The 18,345-nt window shown below is 39.9% G+C and overlaps 1 protein-coding gene across 1 annotated transcript in view; it reads left to right on the plus strand.

Moving 5' to 3' along the window:
- Positions 1–18,345, plus strand: part of PKHD1 (PKHD1 ciliary IPT domain containing fibrocystin/polyductin) — a 774,619-nt gene that overhangs the window by 329,371 nt on the left and 426,903 nt on the right. The window contains exons 43-44 of the mRNA XM_007936280.1: positions 11,806–11,918; positions 14,126–14,231. Coding sequence (XP_007934471.1) covers positions 11,806–11,918; positions 14,126–14,231 — 219 coding nt within the window. The remainder of the gene's footprint in view (positions 1–11,805; positions 11,919–14,125; positions 14,232–18,345) is intronic.

Consider the following 18,345-nt stretch of genomic DNA (forward strand, 5'->3'; position numbering starts at 1 on the left):
CAATCCAAAATGGACTTCTTGCACTCCATCAAATGCCTTCTGTTGTCATAATTTACTTCGTTCCTCTTATACCCACTTTACAAAATTGAATAAAATACAGTGCATGTATATGGTCTGAGAATGAGGTTTCAGGTTAATGTAGATTCATTAGGTGTGTTATTGTTAGGTGGTGTTGAGTCAGCTCCAACTCATAATGACCCTCTCTATAGCAGAATGAAGTGTTGTTCAGTCCTGTGCCATCCTCTCAAATGTAAGCATAATTTTTAGCCCACTGTTGGAGCTACTGTGTCCATTAGTCTTGTTAAGGGTCTTCATCTTTTTTACTTATATTCTACTTTACCAACTGTCTTTGTTGTCTAGTACTGCTGTAACAGAAATACCATAAGTGGGTGGCTTTAACAAACAGAAATTTGTTTTCTCGCAGTTTAGGGGGCTAGAAGTCCAAATTCAGGGTGCTGGCTCTAGGGGAAGGCTTTCTTTCTCTTTTAGCTCTGGGGCAAGATCTTTGTCTCTGAGCTTCTGCTCCTGGGTGATATTCATGTGATTTGGCATTTGTTCCCTCATCTCTCCTTCTCTCCTTTGCTTGTTCGTTCTCTCTCTCTCTCTCTCTTTTTAAATCACAAAAGTGATTGATTTGAAACACATGCTACACTAACCCTGTCTCAGTAATACAACAAAGATAACCCATACCCAAATGAGATTATAACTGTAGGTATATAGAGGTTAGAATTTACAACACATATTTTGGGGGGACACAGTTCAGTCCATAACAGTAAGCATGATGTCCTTCAGGTATTGGTCTCTCCTGGTAACATATCCAAAGTAAGCAAGAGGAAGTCTCCATCATCACTTATCAGGAACATTCTGGCTGTACTTTCTCCATGACAGATTTGTTTATTCTTCTGGCAGTCCGTGTTATATTCAATATTCTTTGCCAACACCATAATTCAAATGTATCAATTCTCCTCTGGTCTTGCTTTCTCATTATCCATAATAAACAGAGAATATATTGAAGTTGTCAAGGATTTCATTTTAGTTGGATCAACAATTAACACCCATGGATGTAGCAGTCAAGAAATCAACTGATTTATTGCACTGGGAAAATCTGTAGCAAAAGACCTTTTTACAATCTTAAAAAGCAAAGATGCCATAAGGTATATTCCTGACATAGTCATCTTGGATGAACTTAAAATTCTGTAGTTCTCTTGTCATTAGATTATTGCTTTTAGACCCTAACTAACACATGGTCTGGCACCTAGTAGTTGCTCAATAAAACTTCACTGAATATAATGAATATATGAATGTAGGGATAGTTCTATAACTAAAGAGTGTGGAGAAGAAAGAAGAAAGTATAGAGTAGGTTCCAAAATAATTTTCATAACTGAAATATAAGCTGTTTAACCTATGACACCTTTTAGATCTTGTTGGACTAATCTGTCACTTAAATCTTGTACCATCCACTCCAGTTTTGCAGCTGTGATACTAACTTTCTGTTATGCTGCCTCTTTTGTAGTCTATTGGCTGCATTGTGCCATTGCCTATGGCATGGTTTATAACTGGGCCTGTGTGCAAAACCTAAAAATTATGAGCTTCTTTGATCTCTTTACAAGTAATGAAGTTCATGTTAGTCATCAAGCAAGCAGTGAGTTGGTGTTTATTGTGTTCTGTGTGGATGAAACACAAAGTGCTTTGAATAATGTATTTTTGAGGTACATCTTGTATTAGTTTCCTGGGGCTGCTGTAAGAAAGCACCACAAATTGAGTGACTTATAGGATCAGAAATTGTTTAAGAGTTCTGGAGGCTGGTGCTCCCAGTGCAGGGCATTGAGAGGGCCATCTTCTCTCTAAAGGTTTGGGAGGGAGATCATTTCTTGCCTTTCCTCAGCTTCTGGTAGCCCTAGATGTTCCTTGGTGTGTAGACGTATCTTCACATGACTATCTTATTTCTGTCTGTGTCTCTTTGTAGGACACCATTCATACTGGATTAGAATCCACCCTACTCCAGTATGAGGACTTAAGCATAAATTTTTGAGAGATACAGTTCCATCCATAACAGACCTTAATTCCAAAGAGAAATAAGGAGGCTATAATAACGACGTGTGTGTGTGAATGTGTGTAATGCATGGAACAGAAAAGATGTGGTAGAAATTTTGTCATCCTTCAGCATTGTTCTGTGTTCTTGTATTTGGGAGAGAAATTCCTTTATGCTGGGGAATTTTTTCCTGGGTGGTGGCTTTTGTGTTCTGTTGTATGAATGGTTCAGAGTTAGACTGCCCATTAAGGGAACATACTCAAGCCTTACGTATGCTCACTTTTCATTATCTTTTTCCTGCCTTGCTTTCCAGTTTTCACTCAGCTTGGAAAATTATTTTTTAAAAGTCAATGGATTGCTGTGATTGACTGATATTTTTTCTATTTACTGTTATTTTAAACTTTTTATTTAAAAATACTATTATATTTATAAGAATTTGCAAAAGTAAGCGTTCCCATGTACCCTACATCTAGATTTCCCATTAATAATACCTTACATAAACATAGAACATTATCAAAACAGACAATTGACATTGGTACAATATTATTAACTAAATTACAGACCTTATTTGGAAATGAAAAAGGTGACCTAATCCTAATGGCTGGGCAGCCAACCCTAAAAGCCTAACCTTTCCCCCATATACATGAATTTGATCTGGCAAGTAGGCATGGGAAGAGAAAGAGTTGTTCTCTTGGTCTCAAGAATGATTTGTTGTTGTATATTATTCCAGAATTACACCAACTCAGATGCATTAGCAGGGACAAAACCCAGGGCCACAGTGTAAGGAATTCACCTTGGTCTGCCTCCTGGTCACCTTTATGGTTTACTCACCTTCAATCCTTCATGGTACAAGGAAATTTCAAGTATGTTACTGTTTTTTAGTTTTCATAGCCACAAATGGTCCCTGCCTCCCTGACCAGAGTACAGCTAAGTCTCTAAGACAGTCACACTGAGAAGGAAAATCTGGGCTTTGTGCTTTTTTTTCCATGGAGGGATTCACAAGTGACATCCTGTTTGAGTTTCCAGTGGCTTTGTGGTGATATTCTTTTGTACATGTCTTAGATAGGCCTTTGCCATACTTTCCGAAAACAGGTTCATGGAGGTTCATTTGTAGCTTCTTATAGCATTCTATTGCACAGACAGTCTTCACTCAAATACTCTAACATCTGAGTCTTGACTCCTTTTATGGAGGCTTCTTGTTACCTAGTCAGAGACTACAGCTTTCCTGAAGGCACAACTGACATCAATGATTTCCATCATGTCAGGCTGGAAAGTCTTTGCTGTCGAACAGTGAGTGGTTGATCACTTCCAGAGGTCCAGAGTATCCAGTTTATGGAGGTGTTGGACGTTTCCTGTAGCCAGACTCCTGTTTAGGATATTCTATGAAAAAACCCTGAAGAAGAGCCCTTCGGAAACATCTATTTAATTTGAGGGAAATTTGTTCTGGTTTAGTGAATCAATTTTGTAAGGGATACTGTGTTTAAAGGCCCAGCTTTAGGTCTCTAACTCCCCTATTCAATAGGTAATGTATATTTAAGAACTGCCTTAAGGGTTAACTCACATTTTTCTAGTGACTATAGATGCATACCTCAAGGATCTGGCTTACTTGGGCAGTTAATTTCTCTCTGGAATTTTTCTTGCTTGGCTGTCCATAATACATTGACTTCCGCAAAGAATTGATTTCCACACAAAATTCCCTGCTTGCCTTAAACCCTTTCCTGCAAGCTAACTGCTGCCTGCATAAATATGTGGTTTTTCCTCATGAATCATTTGTAGCATACACAATTGAAACTGAGAGTGAAAAAGGCTGAGAAGTAATGTGATCCGACTGTTCAAGTGCTTCTTTAAAAGAAAAGTGAAACTTATCAGCTACCCAACTAGGAGGAAGGTCAATACTTGGAAAGCATTTATACGTGATCACTCAGATGCTTCATAAATACTAATGGCACTAGGGCAGATGATTCAACAAATCAGTTCATTCCTGAAAATACTTGCATTCTGAACACCTGCTCTGGCAGAGGTAATGAATAAAGATGTAGCCCCTGGAATACATTCTTGAAATGCTTGAACCATTTTCCCGGTCTGGTAAAGTCTTGGTAATGAACTAGCATTTCACTGGTAGTGCAGTATAGGTGTGTGTCCAAGTGAGATGATGGTTTTTGGCCTCTAGTGCATCTTGCTCATTGTTATATCCTTGCAGAAAAGGTAAGTATTTAAGAAGCCACCCATTCCATGGCCTTCAGTTCTTATGTGCCCACAGCCTTTCCTGTGGCTTATAGGTGTGGTATAGACAGCCACTCAGTGCAGGTTATGTGAAAGGTGGAGCTGCGCATATACTGGCCTGGGGTAGATTTCAGTTATGTATTCATGACTGAGAGTCAACAGCTATGGTAATACCTTGAGTATCTATGAGAGAGGTAGAGATACATTGTTGTTGTTGTTGTTGTTTGCCGTCGAGTCGGCCCCGACTCATAGCGACCCCTCCTTGGGTTTCCAAGGCAGTATCACTACGGAAGTAGGATTGCCCAACCTTCCTTCCGAGGAGTGGCTGGTGGGTTTGAACTGCCAGCCTTCTAGTTAGCAGTCAAGTGCCTTAGGCACTATGCTACCAGAGCTCCTAGAGATACATTAGGTGCTTGTATTTTACAGCTCTGAGAAACTGATTCTTTCTAAAGCCAAGAATCATGAGCATGTGTTCTGTTTTGTAGCACAAAGGAAAGAATTGAGATAACAGATACTATTTGGGGAAATCCTAATGCCAGATTTGATTGTTTTAAAAGAGATAAATACCCTTCAAGGAAAGACTGTTAAAGCATTCTTATTGTAATTAACCATGTCTTCATATTTAGGTTAGTTTTTCCATCAAAAGTTGGAGAAAGAATACTGGGTAATTTAGATAACACCTGCCTGTAGTCTAGACTATAGACTAGGGTCTTTCAACCATGGCAGTATTGCTGTTTTGGGCCAGCTAAATTGACTTGATGGCATCTAACAGCAACAACAGTTCTTTGTTGTGAGGGGCTATTCTCTGCATAGCAGCACTGCTGGTCTCTTCTACCCACTAGATGCCAGTAACACCCCTAAGTTGTGACAACCAGAAATGTCTCCAATGATTTTCAAATAGTCCCTGGGGAATAATCATCCCTGGTTGATAACCACTGCTCTAGACTGTGCCAGCCCAAGATAACAGTAATCTTAGAGATAACCCTGGATCCCTGAAGTCATGCCGTAATTCAACTTAATATTCAATGATATCTAAAAGTCACTTTTGCTGAGTGCTATGTAGTAAGTGAGACATGTGATTAGGATTTTAAATTGCCTCAGGAAAATGAAGAAATGGTCAGAATCCAAAACACTGAAGCTCAGTGGAGATTGGGCCAGCTAGTCCACCAAGAAAACATTCTGTAAATGAGTGAAAAATGAGTGATGGCTGCTTATTTACAAAAACTTCAGGTGAAAAAAATCCCTTGCTGACCATGGTGAATAATAAGCTGAAGCTAAGTAAATAACACCAGGCTATTATGGCAGCCTGGAACCCCTTATGAAGGTCCTGGCTGCTGCCTTCTGGCCAGGCTTCTAGTCTCTGGGTAAGCTCTGTCCCTGATTCACACTACACTGGAGTCAGAAGGCCTGGAGGGTTGGGACATTGGTGCATTTGTTCCTCTTCTCACAGAAGGCACCAAGTTGAGTAGTACTAGTTTTAAAACAACCTATTTGAATTTTTCTCCCATATTGACTTTGCTTGGCTGACTCTTTATTTTGTATTTGTGTGTGTGTGTGTGTGTTCCTAATGAAACATGTGACATATCCAGAGAGGAATAAGGCTCTTTAGGATCTTCTTCTATAGTATAGGAGTCCCTGGGTGGCACAAATTGTTAAACACTGGGCTTTTAACCAAAAATTTGTTTCAAACTCACCCAGAGGCTCCTTGGAATAAGGGCTTAGAGATCTGCTTCTGAAAGGATCATAGTCATGAAAACCATATGCAGCAAAGTTCTACCCTGAAACACTGGGGTCACCATTGAGTTGGAATCAACTCACTGGCAACAGGATGGGTTTTTCTGTAGGATGTACTGCTATTATGATTGTCATTAAGTTACCCGGGTTCAAAGAGCTACCTTTAATAATTTCCAAAGTTGTCTTTTCATTTCAGAATTCAAATTAATAACATATTTATCTAGAATGACTGAAACCACAGGATAAAATGAGTTTATTCAACATAAGCATAAATAGCTAGATGAGCGCTACAGTAAAATAGTATGATTAGAGCCATAATGCTCAGTCCTTCCTTATTGAGGAGGTGATAAAACTCCCGGGGCTAGCGATGGCTGTGTGAAAGGGCTCTGTCACTGAGCAGGTCAGAAATTCCCCTTTCAGGTCAGAGCTCTGTCACTGAGCAGGTCAAAACTTCTAACCCTTTCCTGTGCCCTGACATGCCTATCTCCCACACTATCTACATTGATATCTACATTGATAGATAACAATTGCAGATAATCTGGTGTAGACTAGTGCATTGTAGATAACAATTGCAAATAATCTGGTGTAGTCAAATGCCTAAGGCATTGACTGCTAACCAGAAGGCTGGAAGTTCAAACCCACCAGCCACTCCTCAGAAAGAAGGTCTGGCAATCTACTTCCTTAGTGATACTGCCTCGGAAACCCAAGGAGGGGTCACTATGAGTCGAATCAACTTCACGGCAGTGGTTGCATTTGTATTTGCGTAGAGCATCTGGTGAGTTGGAACACCGACCTTTTGGTTAGCAACTGAGCACTTTAACAATTATGCCACAAGGGCTACTTAACTTTATGTCTTAAAGTTGATAATGTTGAAATTTCAGAATGTTTTTCTTTGAATGTACCTGTTCTGGTTATCTAGTACCTCTCTGACAAGAATATACCACAAATGGGATGGCCTTAACAAACAGGAGTTTACTCTCTTACAGTTTGGAGGCTTTAAGAGCAAATTCAAAGTGCCAGGCTCTAGAGGCTGGGTAAAAGCCACTCAAGCTTGGGTTTCAGCTCTGCCTCCTGCTCCCAGCCCACTGGAGCTAGAGGCTTTTCTTCACTCAGACAGCTGCTGGCTGCTGAGGCTGAGAAGCCCAAGGTTGACAAGTAAAAAGGCACAGTCCCAACGTTACCAAACCACACAGCAGGCCATTAATTTAAGTTCATTGTAAGTCCCAAGGTCAGTACAGCATGACAGGCTGCTGAACGAGGACAAGGCTACATGCAGGGTCCAAGCGTGCCATAAACTAGAAACCATTCCCAAGGCTTCTGCTTATATACAGGAAGCAGACCACATCCCAAGGCAGCGACTCTGCTGCTTGTGGTAGATCCCACCATGGAGCTGATTGCCAGTCTCATCATTGGGAATAACTACCACCAGCTGCCCAGCCACTCAACCAGTCCCAGCCAAGTTGACACACAAACATAACCACCACAGTGCCTTTCAAAACGCCACGTCTTCTTCCTGCTTCTAAACAGGAAAACAAACTCACTACCATTGAATTGATTGGAATTGACCTACATTGTTATCCATATGTCTCTCTCTATACTCTGAGTAGAGTATGTTTTTTTCCTGTATGGTGAGGAGCAGAGGCATATCTAAGGTATGACAGGTATGGCAAGTGCCTTAGGTGCTACTGGAATGGAGGCACCACTGCAGTTTCTCTTAACTCATTACAGCCCAGTGTCCTTCGTCAAGCATGGTAGACATCCAGAGGCATAGAGGGGAAGGGAGGCACAGGGGAGCATTTGCCCCGAACACAAATCCAGAGTCCACCAGACCCCTCACAGAGTGACTTGATGCAGCATGGAATGGACTTGAGGCAATGACTTGAGGAGGCATGGAATGACATTTTGAGGCACACAAATATTCTGAGGTGCCTGACTGAGGCCACCAGACATGAAAAGCGCAGGGTTTCTGCTGACGTCTTACCTTTAGCAGTGTTTATTCCTCTTGAATTGGGAAACTGGGGGGAGGGCACAATTTAGAAATTGCTCTGTGCGTTATCCTCAAAACACCCCTATGAGAAAAGACCAAAACCAAAAAACCAAACTCATTGCCATCAAGTCAATTAGACTAATAGCGACCCCTCCTTGGGTTTTCAAGGTGGTATCTCTACAGGAGTAGATTGCCCAATCATCCTTCTGAGGAGTGGCTGATGGGTTTGAACCTTCTGGTTAGCAGTCAAATGCCTTAGGCACTACATGAGAAAAGAAGGGCCGTTATATTTTCTGAATTTTTGGTGTGAAGAGAGGAATTCCTTATTTAAATTTAACCTGAAAAATACACTCCCATTTTGGAGAAAGCTGTATTTATATAGCATTATCACACACTATCCCAGTCCTAGCCATCAGGTTACAGTAGCTCAAGGTACTGTTGATCAAAATGCTGTATCCACTGTAGTAGACTCTCCTACTCTACCCTTTACCTTGACAGGGTTGGATCATATACTGTTGTCAGAATTCCTTTTCTTGTGTGTACCTTTAGGCTCTCCTAGACTACAATCTCTGACAATTTCATGGTTGAATACCAGTGGAGCTGGTTGTGCCATTTATTAGCTGTTAGACTCTGGGAAAGTTACTCAATGTCTTCTAAGTTTTGTCTGTGAAATTGTAATAATAACACATAACTAATTACATTGTTGTGAAAATAAATGACTATAGAATTTGATATCTGGACTGTAGTGGGTTTTCTGTAAGTCATAACTATGGACATTGTTATTGTTTGGTTGTAACTTAAAAAAGTTAAATAAGTCTAAGGAAAATAAAAAATTGTACATAAATAAAAGTCTTACTGAGCTGGGCAACCTTCTTGCTGGGATCTGGTTACCAGGTTACTGGCTTAAGCCTCTCACTCTGAGTTTCTTGTTCTCTAATCTCCTTTAGTTGTCAATAACCACTTCCATTTGCAGTGGGTTCTTGAAGCAGCTCAAGGTAGAATTGCCAGAAAATGTGATCTTCTCGATGTGTGTCTCCCTTTGACCATCTCCTAGAACTCTTTGGGGAGCTCTGGTGGGGTAGTGCCTAATGCATTTGACTGCTAACCAGAAGCCTGATGGTTCAAACTCACCAGCCACTCCTCAGAAGGAAGGTTGGGCAATCTACTTCCATAGTGATACCACCTCAGAAATCCAAGGAGGGGTCACTATGAGTTGGATTCAACTCCACGGCAGTGAATTTGGTTTGGTTTTGGTTTAGGACCCTGAGAGACTAGACAGTTTGGTATCATCGTCCCAATCACCTGTAGAGGAGTAGTTCTCAATATGGAGTCAAAAGACCACCTGCATCAAAACCATCTGTAGTGCTTGAGAGAGCAGCATACTGTCCTCCCTTATCCTATACAGCCCCATATATACTAAATGAGAATATCTGGTGGTGAGGCCCAGAAGTATGTGTTCTCCCAGATTAGAGTCACCAGGTAAAATACAGGTGCTGTTATGTTTAAATTTCTGATATGACAAATCATTTTTTTTTTAAGTGAATGTAAGTGCAATGTAATATTTGAGACACACTGGAAAAAAAAGGAGTACTTGGGGTTTATCTGAAATTTAAACTTAACTGAGCATTTCTATTTTTATTTACTTAATCTGGAAACCTACCCTTGGTATGCATTAAAATTTAAGAAACTATTCTAGTGTGATGCTCCCAGCATAGTCTCTACTGAGCCCAGTGCAGAGACAACTATGGCACTGAAGTATTTATTTTTAAAGGAAGGTATTCTGTGCCTTATAGGATTGCACAGTGTCACAATCCTATCTGTTCCTTATTTTCTTTTCTGTGTCCTAATGAAAATATCTTTTGGCTCAGGATGAGCTCTCACAGTGCCATCGTGTGTGCTCCTTGGACACGGAGAACACTCCAGACAAAGTTTGTCTTATAGCAGTCTGTCTTTATCAGATCCTCTAGATGATTAGGGATGATTTTGTGGGGACCTTGGCGGCTCCCATTGTCCCTATAATACAATGTTTTGGCCAGAGGCAGACTGAACAGCCTGTTCCTTAACTTCTCTTCCCCAGGTAGACACAGGCATCTTGGCCTTGGGCCAGCATTCTCAGGCTGAGAGGACACAGAAGCACACAGATTCACAGAAAGTAGCTTGGCAGATCAGTCTATTAATTCCTGCCTCTAAAAGTGCTACCCCAATACAGCAGCCTGAAGAGACACCCAGTGTCCATCAGACTTCTTTCTACCAGAGTATGGAGAGAAGACTACCCCCTTTCATTTCATAGAGTATACATTGACTGAGAAGACTTGGGTGCAAATCAGGAAGGCATAAATAGAAACTTCCATACAACTACCAGCATGTCATTTACATTACTTCCTGGAGTATGAGGTTGCAAACTCAAAATGCCTCCAGGGGCTAGGCTGGTATAAATGAGTGAAGTGGGGAGGGTGCAGACTCTGGCAAAGTAATACACAATCCAAGAAATTTGGCCCTTCTTGGCTTCATCTGATCATGGTTACCTCACAGAAGTTTGAGCTCAGTATTTTTAAAAAGCTCGAGGTCTTGATTTTTATATAATGTCTCTCTATTTTAAAGTGTTGGAGACAAATTCAAATTTTTTGTAAATGCTGAGTAGGATAAGCAAAATACTTTTGTGTACCCTATTAGGGAAGTCATTTTTTTACTTTGTTCTAGAGTATATTCTATAGTGATGAATATATTACTGCTTCATTGAATGAATAAGATAATTACATTGTGTTCAGGTTTATCAGAAATAGAGCTCTAACTTTTATGATCTAGTGATGAATTTAGGTTTTATGTGAACATATAAAATATATAAAATTATTTGGATAGGACCGGAAAAAACCAAACTCACCGTCATGGAATCTATTCCAATACATAGCAACTCTATAGGGCAGAGTAGAACTACTCTGTAGGGTGTCCAAGCCTGTAAATCTTTACAAAAATAAGACTACCTCATCTTTCTCCTGTGGAACAGCTGGTAGGTTAGAACCACCAACCTTTTTGGTTAACAGCCAAATGCTTTAACTATTGTACCACCAAAACTCTTTAATTTGGATAGTAAGTCCTATAAAACATGGTTAAATTATCTAATCAAGAAAATAGCTTATTAAGGATTCTTGGGTTGTGTTTGAAATCAGCCACTGTGCCCCAGGGCTAAGGGATGGCCGCTCCAAAATGATCCGAGAGAACGCTTTATGTAGCCCTACCTTCAGGGACACATCTTTTGCCTGGTAGCGTAGTGCCTAAGGCACTTGACTGCTAACCAGAAGGCTGGTGGTTCAAACCCACCAATCACTCCTCAGAAGGAAGGTTGGGCAGTCTACTTCCGTAGTGATACTGCCTCGGAAACCCAAGGAGGGGTCGCTGTGAATCGGGGCCGACTTGATGGCACACAGCAACACAACAACAACAACCTTCAGGGACACATCTTTTGCCTTGGAGAGCTGCTGTACATTCTTGTGATATACTAAAGAGGAGGGGCTTAGACTAGATGTCACAAGTAACCTTCTCATCTTGCAAGCTTACAAGGAGGCTTTAGCCACAAAACGTCAGGTATTGTGATGGGCAAATTACAAGATGGTTGAGCGGCCTAGAGGATTAGAGGAAGGAGAATGGGAATCCTTTTTTTAAAATTCCCTGTTGGTATAACAAAATAATAAATGAGTCCATAAAAATATTAACATATCTTGGCAGGAAGTGACTGAAAAAGCAGAATGTGCCCAAATAAAAGTCTTTTTATTCCCTCCAGCAAACTTATCATACATAGAATAACTAATCTTTTAACTTCTAATTTCCATAGGGGAACAGAGTATATGCTGCTGGTATTGGCTACTTTTTTCATCTTGTGACCAGCAAAACATCGCAAGCTCCACTTCTCTCCTTTACCCAGAACATGGCACATTCTTGTACAAGGTAACTTGGGGGAAATTCATTTGTATTTTGGATCTAGAGCTTATGATTTAGATGAGACACTCACACAGGGGGTACAATGTGTGTCATTTGTGTGAGATTTGACAGTGTCCTCTCTTGTTTGAGAATTTTGGTGATGAAGAGAAGGGAAAGGAGAGAGCAGTCACTTGAGATCGCAGTAGGGCTCAGTGCACCTTTGTGGGCAGAGGAGAATTCAATAGAGTAGTTAAATCTCCAAGAGATTGGGAACAATTGAAAGACATAGAGCCCCTGGGAGGCTGGAGCACATGGACTCAGGAGCCAAAGTGGAGAAAAGGCTCTTTGCTTGGACTCTGTATGTTACATAATATAATTATAATTATTACAAATGTTACAGAGTATAATGATATAGTAGTGTAAATATGTAATTATACATCTTATACACACTCACTGCTGTGGAGTCAGATCCAACTCATGGCGACCCCTTCCTGGGTTTCTGAGGCGGCATCACTTCAGAAGTAAATAAGTAGCTTGCCCAGTCTTCCTTCCAAGGAATGGCTGGTGGGTTTGAACTGCCACTCTTCTGGTTAGCAGTCAAATATATGCCTTGGGCACTATGCCACCAGAGTTCCCTTATAGACTATAAGATGAGGAGATAAAGAGAGGTGAAGATTTAGATAATTAGGAGGTAGGTAGAGGTACTTTTAATCAAGTTGGCCTTTTTGATATGTAGAGGGTAGGGTCAGCTAAGAGTAAGGCAATGGTGAAACAAAGTAGGGTATGGGATTTAAGGAGCATGGGGAAAATAAAGGTTTTAGTCAAGCCCTGATTGAGATCTGGATTCTAGTCCTAAGAAATGTCCTTTTTTTTTTTTTTTTTCTTTAAGGATTAGATTACATACTTGTAAAATGAGGATCAAACAATATTGAAGGTTTGGTCTGAGGATTAAAGATGATTTATGTAATGTACCTAGAAGAGGTCCTGGAACTTAGTAAACAAACAAAGAAGAAAACATTAACCCATTGCCTTTGATTTGATTCCGACTCACAGTAACCCTGTAGGACAGAGTAGAACTGCCTGTAGGGTTTCCAAGGCTGTATATCTTTATGGAAGTATATTGCCACATCTTTCTTGTGTGTAGTAGCTGGTGGGTTCAAACCATTGACCTTTCAGTTAACAGCCAAGCACTTAATCACTGTGCCACCAGGGCTCCTTCTGGAACCTGTTGTTGTTATGTACCATCGAGTCCGACCCGACTTATAGCAACCTCTCCTTGGGTTTCCAAGGCAGTATCACTATGGAAATAGATTGCCCAACCTTCCTTCCAAGGAGTGGCTGGTGTGTTTGAACCGCCAGCCTTCTGGTTAGCAGTCAAATGCCTTAGGCACTATGCTACCAGAGCTCCTAAAAACCAAACTCACTGCTGTCGAGTGGGATCCAACTCATAGCGACCGCTCCTTGGATTTCTGAGGCGGTATCACTACAGAAGTAGATTGCCCAGCCTTCCTGGCTCGGAGTGGCTGGTGGGTTTGAATCTCAAGCCTTCTGGTTAGCAGTCAAATACCTTAAACACTAAGCTACCAGAGCTCCTCTTCTGGAACCTAGTAGGAATTTAATAATTATCAAATAGTTATGATAATAGTAGTATATAATATTACTATGATGGAAAATGATTAATAGTGGAATAGGGAGTATAAAAGGTTGCTAAGTAATGTTGAAATGCCAGGTGAGGCACTAGTATTTTTGTAATGAAATCATTGGTATGATCATGAAGCTTTTATCCAGGAGCTTTCAGCAGCCCTGGAATGTAAAGGAAGAAGGTCGCCAGAGAACAGCAATGGGAGGGTGGTTCAGGTAAAAGAACAGATAGTAAAGGGATTACAGGGGTTGATGTTCAGTCTCCTAGGAAGGAGGTAAATCTGGAGGAGGTGGGGTGTGATCGAGTAGCAGTGGATCATGTCTTAATCTGCTCACAGAAGTGTCCACTCTCCTAAGGAGGAAGGGGTGAACCTAGAGAGGAATTATGACAATCTACATCTGTTGTGACTCAGGAGCAGGTCACAGAGGGTAAAAGAGTGGAAGGCTGAGAAATGGGCAATGACAGTCAAGAGATGGTCACAGATCTCAATTCTACCTTCCCCCATTCATTCCCTTTACATTTGAATTTTCCAATGAGAAGAAATGGGCAACAGTGAAAGTGGCTAAATTTCATTCTTTATTTTATTGTCTAGGTATGGTCTCTTTGTATACCCTAAATTTCAGCCACCATGGGATAATGACACTGGCCCCACCAGGTTCCAAAACTTTACTGTTTGGGGAAGTGCAGGTGGTACCCAGGTAAATGTTTCTTTAGTTATTATTATTAAAACTTTCATTTATTTTCTCATGGTGATTTATTGTGCATCTTGATTTAAAAGGGAATGATTTACTGCTGGGGGAGCATTGCAGCATTATCACAGTGTTGAAGAACCAAAGGCATCATAGTTGTTGAATGAACCAATTCATAATCAGTAAGCAGGTTAGCTGATTTCCTCTGTGGTGAAGTTTCTGCAGCTGTGATAGAGAGCGACAGAATCATAGAATTTTATAACAGGAGGGAATATAGAAGTTATCCATTCGTTCCTTCCCATTCCTATTTAGAGATAAAAAAATTAAGAAAGTAAAAGAACTTGTCCAAAGTCACACAGTTAATTACTAGCACAAAAAAATAAAAATTCACTGCCACTGAGTCAATTCTGACTCATAGCAACTCTCTTCGGGTTTCTGAGGTGGTAAATATTTACGGAAATAGATTGCCCAGTCTTCCTTCACAGAGTGGCTGGTGGATTTGAACTGCCAGCCTTCTGATTAACAGTCAAATGTCTTAGGCGCTCCACCACCAGAGCTTCTGAATCAATAGCACAACCAGGTACAAATTCTAGTCTCCAAATATTGTGCATTTGATACCCTAATATCCTGAATAAATATATGTTTCAGGTATAAGAAAAACTGTTCCTCATCTTTGGAGCACAAAAATTCCAGCCCCAGATGCCATGCCATTCTTACCTTTACAAAGGGTTGAATACTTTTCTTCAAAAAATGAAAAAAAAAAAAAAGGTTCATGTTCAATCATTTTAATTTTCATTGTTATAATGATTTTCTAGCAATGCTCATTGTTAACAGCAACAGGTAGAAATGATCCAGGATCACTCTTTGATTTTGTATAGAGAAAAATTATATATACTTGATTTATGATCCCTAGGAATCTAGAGCCAAAGACACATAGAAGGGGGGATGCATTTACAAAGAATTTGAGAAATGGAATAAAAATGTAAAATTAAGTCACATTAAGAAAGTCAGACATTTATTTCATATATTCACCAAGAAAAAGAAAATTGTTGCCAGGGAAAGCACAAAAATATATAAGTAGAGTTGCTAAAAGGAAAAATCCCAGTTATATTCAGTATTTTATTCTTATTTAATTGGATAAAGTTGTTGTTTCTGTAAGTACTAAGTACTATGAATAGAGGGGTGATGGATATTTGTTGAATGTCCCCTTCTATGGAGAAGCAATTCATGCCTTCATGCCTTATAGGAGTTTAAACTCTGTAGTAGACACTGTCTTCCTGTTCTGGAATAGCCTTGTTCTGGAGGAAATAAACCCAGTGAAACAAAATATTAGAAGATGCTATTGTAGCCAGTTTTCAAGTTCTGCAATCAGAAATGCTAAATCTGTGGAAGGAAAAATAAAGCCTTAACAAATTGAACCTGTGTGTTCTAAATGTAATCACTCAGAAAGCTCATAAAATGAGGATGCTTTTAGAACTTTGCTTTTTTGAGAAAGAATAAAGGGGAAATTAAATAACATGATAACTGCTGTTGTTGGGTACTGTTGATTCTGACTGATAGCGGCCCCATATGGTAGAGTAGAAGTGCCCCACAGGGTTTCCTCCAGGTCTTTTTGCCACGTAGCTCTGGGTGGGTTTTAACTGCCAAAGTTTTGTTGAGCAGTGGAGTGTTTAACCAAGCTCCTATGTGCATAGCCATTGCCAACTCTCAATTGTTCCCAGTTACTTTCTTCATGACCTAGGGAAAATCTCATAAATTTACCTACCTCATTTGTAAAATGGAGGTAGTAACAGTCCCTAAATGATAAGTTTGTTTTGAGAATTAAATAAGTACCTGTATGTACAGTGCCTAGAAGAGTGGCTGAATCTTTGTGAATGCTTAATAAAATCAGCTCTTATTGTTGCCATTGTTAATAAACAGAATTAGGTGCTTAACATAAGGCCTGTGTTGACAATGACGTCTCTGCACATTGTTATATCAAGAAATGTCTTCTGAATCATCAAAAACTACATTGTTTTTATACTTCATCAACTTTTAATCTTAGATATACCTGACTGTGCTCTTATCATTTACATATTAAGTACCAGTTCTTGAACAGAATATGCAACTTGGTAAAATTTAGTTTGTATACACATCAATTTTTACTATTTGACAATACGACAGCTAATGTTTATTGTGCTTTTTCTAATTTAATCATCATAACAACTTTATGGGGGGGCTGTACCATTGTTATCCTTTTTTGTAAATGAGAAAACTCTCTAGGGGGATATTTTTCTTGCTAAGGTTACACAGTTTATAGCTGGATTCCAAGTCTAGCAATTCAGACCTTCTATATGTATGTTGGGAGCTCTGGTGGTATAGTGCCTAAGCCATTTGACTGCTAACCAGAAGGCTGGCAGTTCAAACCTACCAGCCACTCCTCAGAAGGGAAGTTGGACAATCTGCTTCGGTAGTGATACCGCCTAGGGAACCCAAGGAGGGGCCGCTGAGTCAGATCCGACTCCACGGCAATGGTTGAGTTTTTGCGTTGCGTTATATATACGTTAACAAGAGTTGAGAAAAATATCCTTTTCTCACCATGTCTCAGGAATGCAGAGTGATTATTTAGAAGAGGGAGAGAGAGATGAGAATACACTCTGCAAGCTGTATTCATACCACAGATCGGTGCATTTTGTTGTTATATTTTGCTTTCCTTGTAAATTTAGGTGTTTCCCTAGATAATTCTAGGTGTTAACTGGTTTTGAATGTGAGTATATTTCCAGAAGTTGGAGTGATGCCTATAATTAGGTTGTAACTATAGTCAGGTCATCCGTTTAGATCATGAATTGCTTGTTTTAATAAACCTCTGAGTCTTTCAAAGTGGTATCATTTATTTAAAAACAAAACAAACTTCAGGTGAATATATAATAGGGAGTGCAGGGTATTCAATTCTTAAAAATTCAAGCAAGACCAATTGAGAGACAGAAAGACCATACTATGATAAATCAAGGACACATTAGTCTTAACTTAATAAAAAATTTTCTAGTTAAAGATTGGAATGTGAACATGACCCTATTTAATGAATGCAGGGATGATTGTGTTAGGTTATCTGATACCTTGGATCTTCACTCAGATTTCAAAATTGGTTGAACGTAGACCTCAAGCCAGATAACCAAACACACTGCCATCAAGTCAGTTCCAACTCATAACTACCCCCGTTGAGTTTCCATGGCTACTCCCATTGGGTTTCCAAGACTATAAATCTCTATGGAAATAGACTGCCACATCTTTCTTCTGAGGAGCAGCTAGGGAGTTTGAACCACCCACCTTTTGGTTAGTAGTCAAATGGATTAACCACTATACCACCAGGGCTCCTTGAACATAGATAGGCTTAAGTGAGGTTAAATGTCTTGTCCAAGATTACATTGTTAGCTATTGTAAGAGCTATTGAAAACTCAGGTTTCTGCCTATCAGACCAGTGGTGTTTTGTTAATATTAGATCCCTGTTTAGGCACGTTAACCCAAGTACCCACAAATGTAGAGGCACATAACACATGTTGAGACTACAGACATTGAATCTGTCTTCATGCAGAATTATTTATTTCATATTTGCATGTATTAGCATGTATTAGTTAATACATACTACAATGAGGAAAATATTTAGCACTAGAGTTCTTGGGTGCTCTGTTTTTCTCTATTACTTTTGTGTGATTTGGCAACTTTTAAGTTTATTTTAAATATATGGGGAATTCATGTTGACCTTTTTACTAGATCAGTATCATGAAGAGAAATGAAAAGTGCAGAGGAGTTGTTAACCAAAGTTATTGCTGACCTCATGGCAACTTTAGGATATCTGTAAATATATTGATGAACAAAAGCTGTTCAAATATGGTATGTTGTTGTTGTTGTTATGTGTCATTGAGTCAGACCTCACTCATAGTGACCCCTCCTTGAGTTTCTGAGGCAGTATCACTATGGAAGTAGATTGCCCAACTTTCCTTCCGAGGAGTGGCTAGTGGGTTATGTTGTTATGTGCCTTCGAGTCCGACCCGACTCATAGAGACCCCTCCTTGGGTTTCCAAGGCAGTATCACTACGGAAGTAGATTGCCCCATCTTCCTTCCGAGGAGTGGCTGGTGGATTTG

Source organism: Orycteropus afer, unplaced genomic scaffold (assembly GCF_000298275.1).
Source record: "Orycteropus afer afer isolate SDZICR_OR568_19922 unplaced genomic scaffold, OryAfe1.0 scaffold00034, whole genome shotgun sequence".
In the NCBI taxonomy this organism is placed as follows: Eukaryota; Metazoa; Chordata; class Mammalia; order Tubulidentata; family Orycteropodidae; genus Orycteropus; species Orycteropus afer.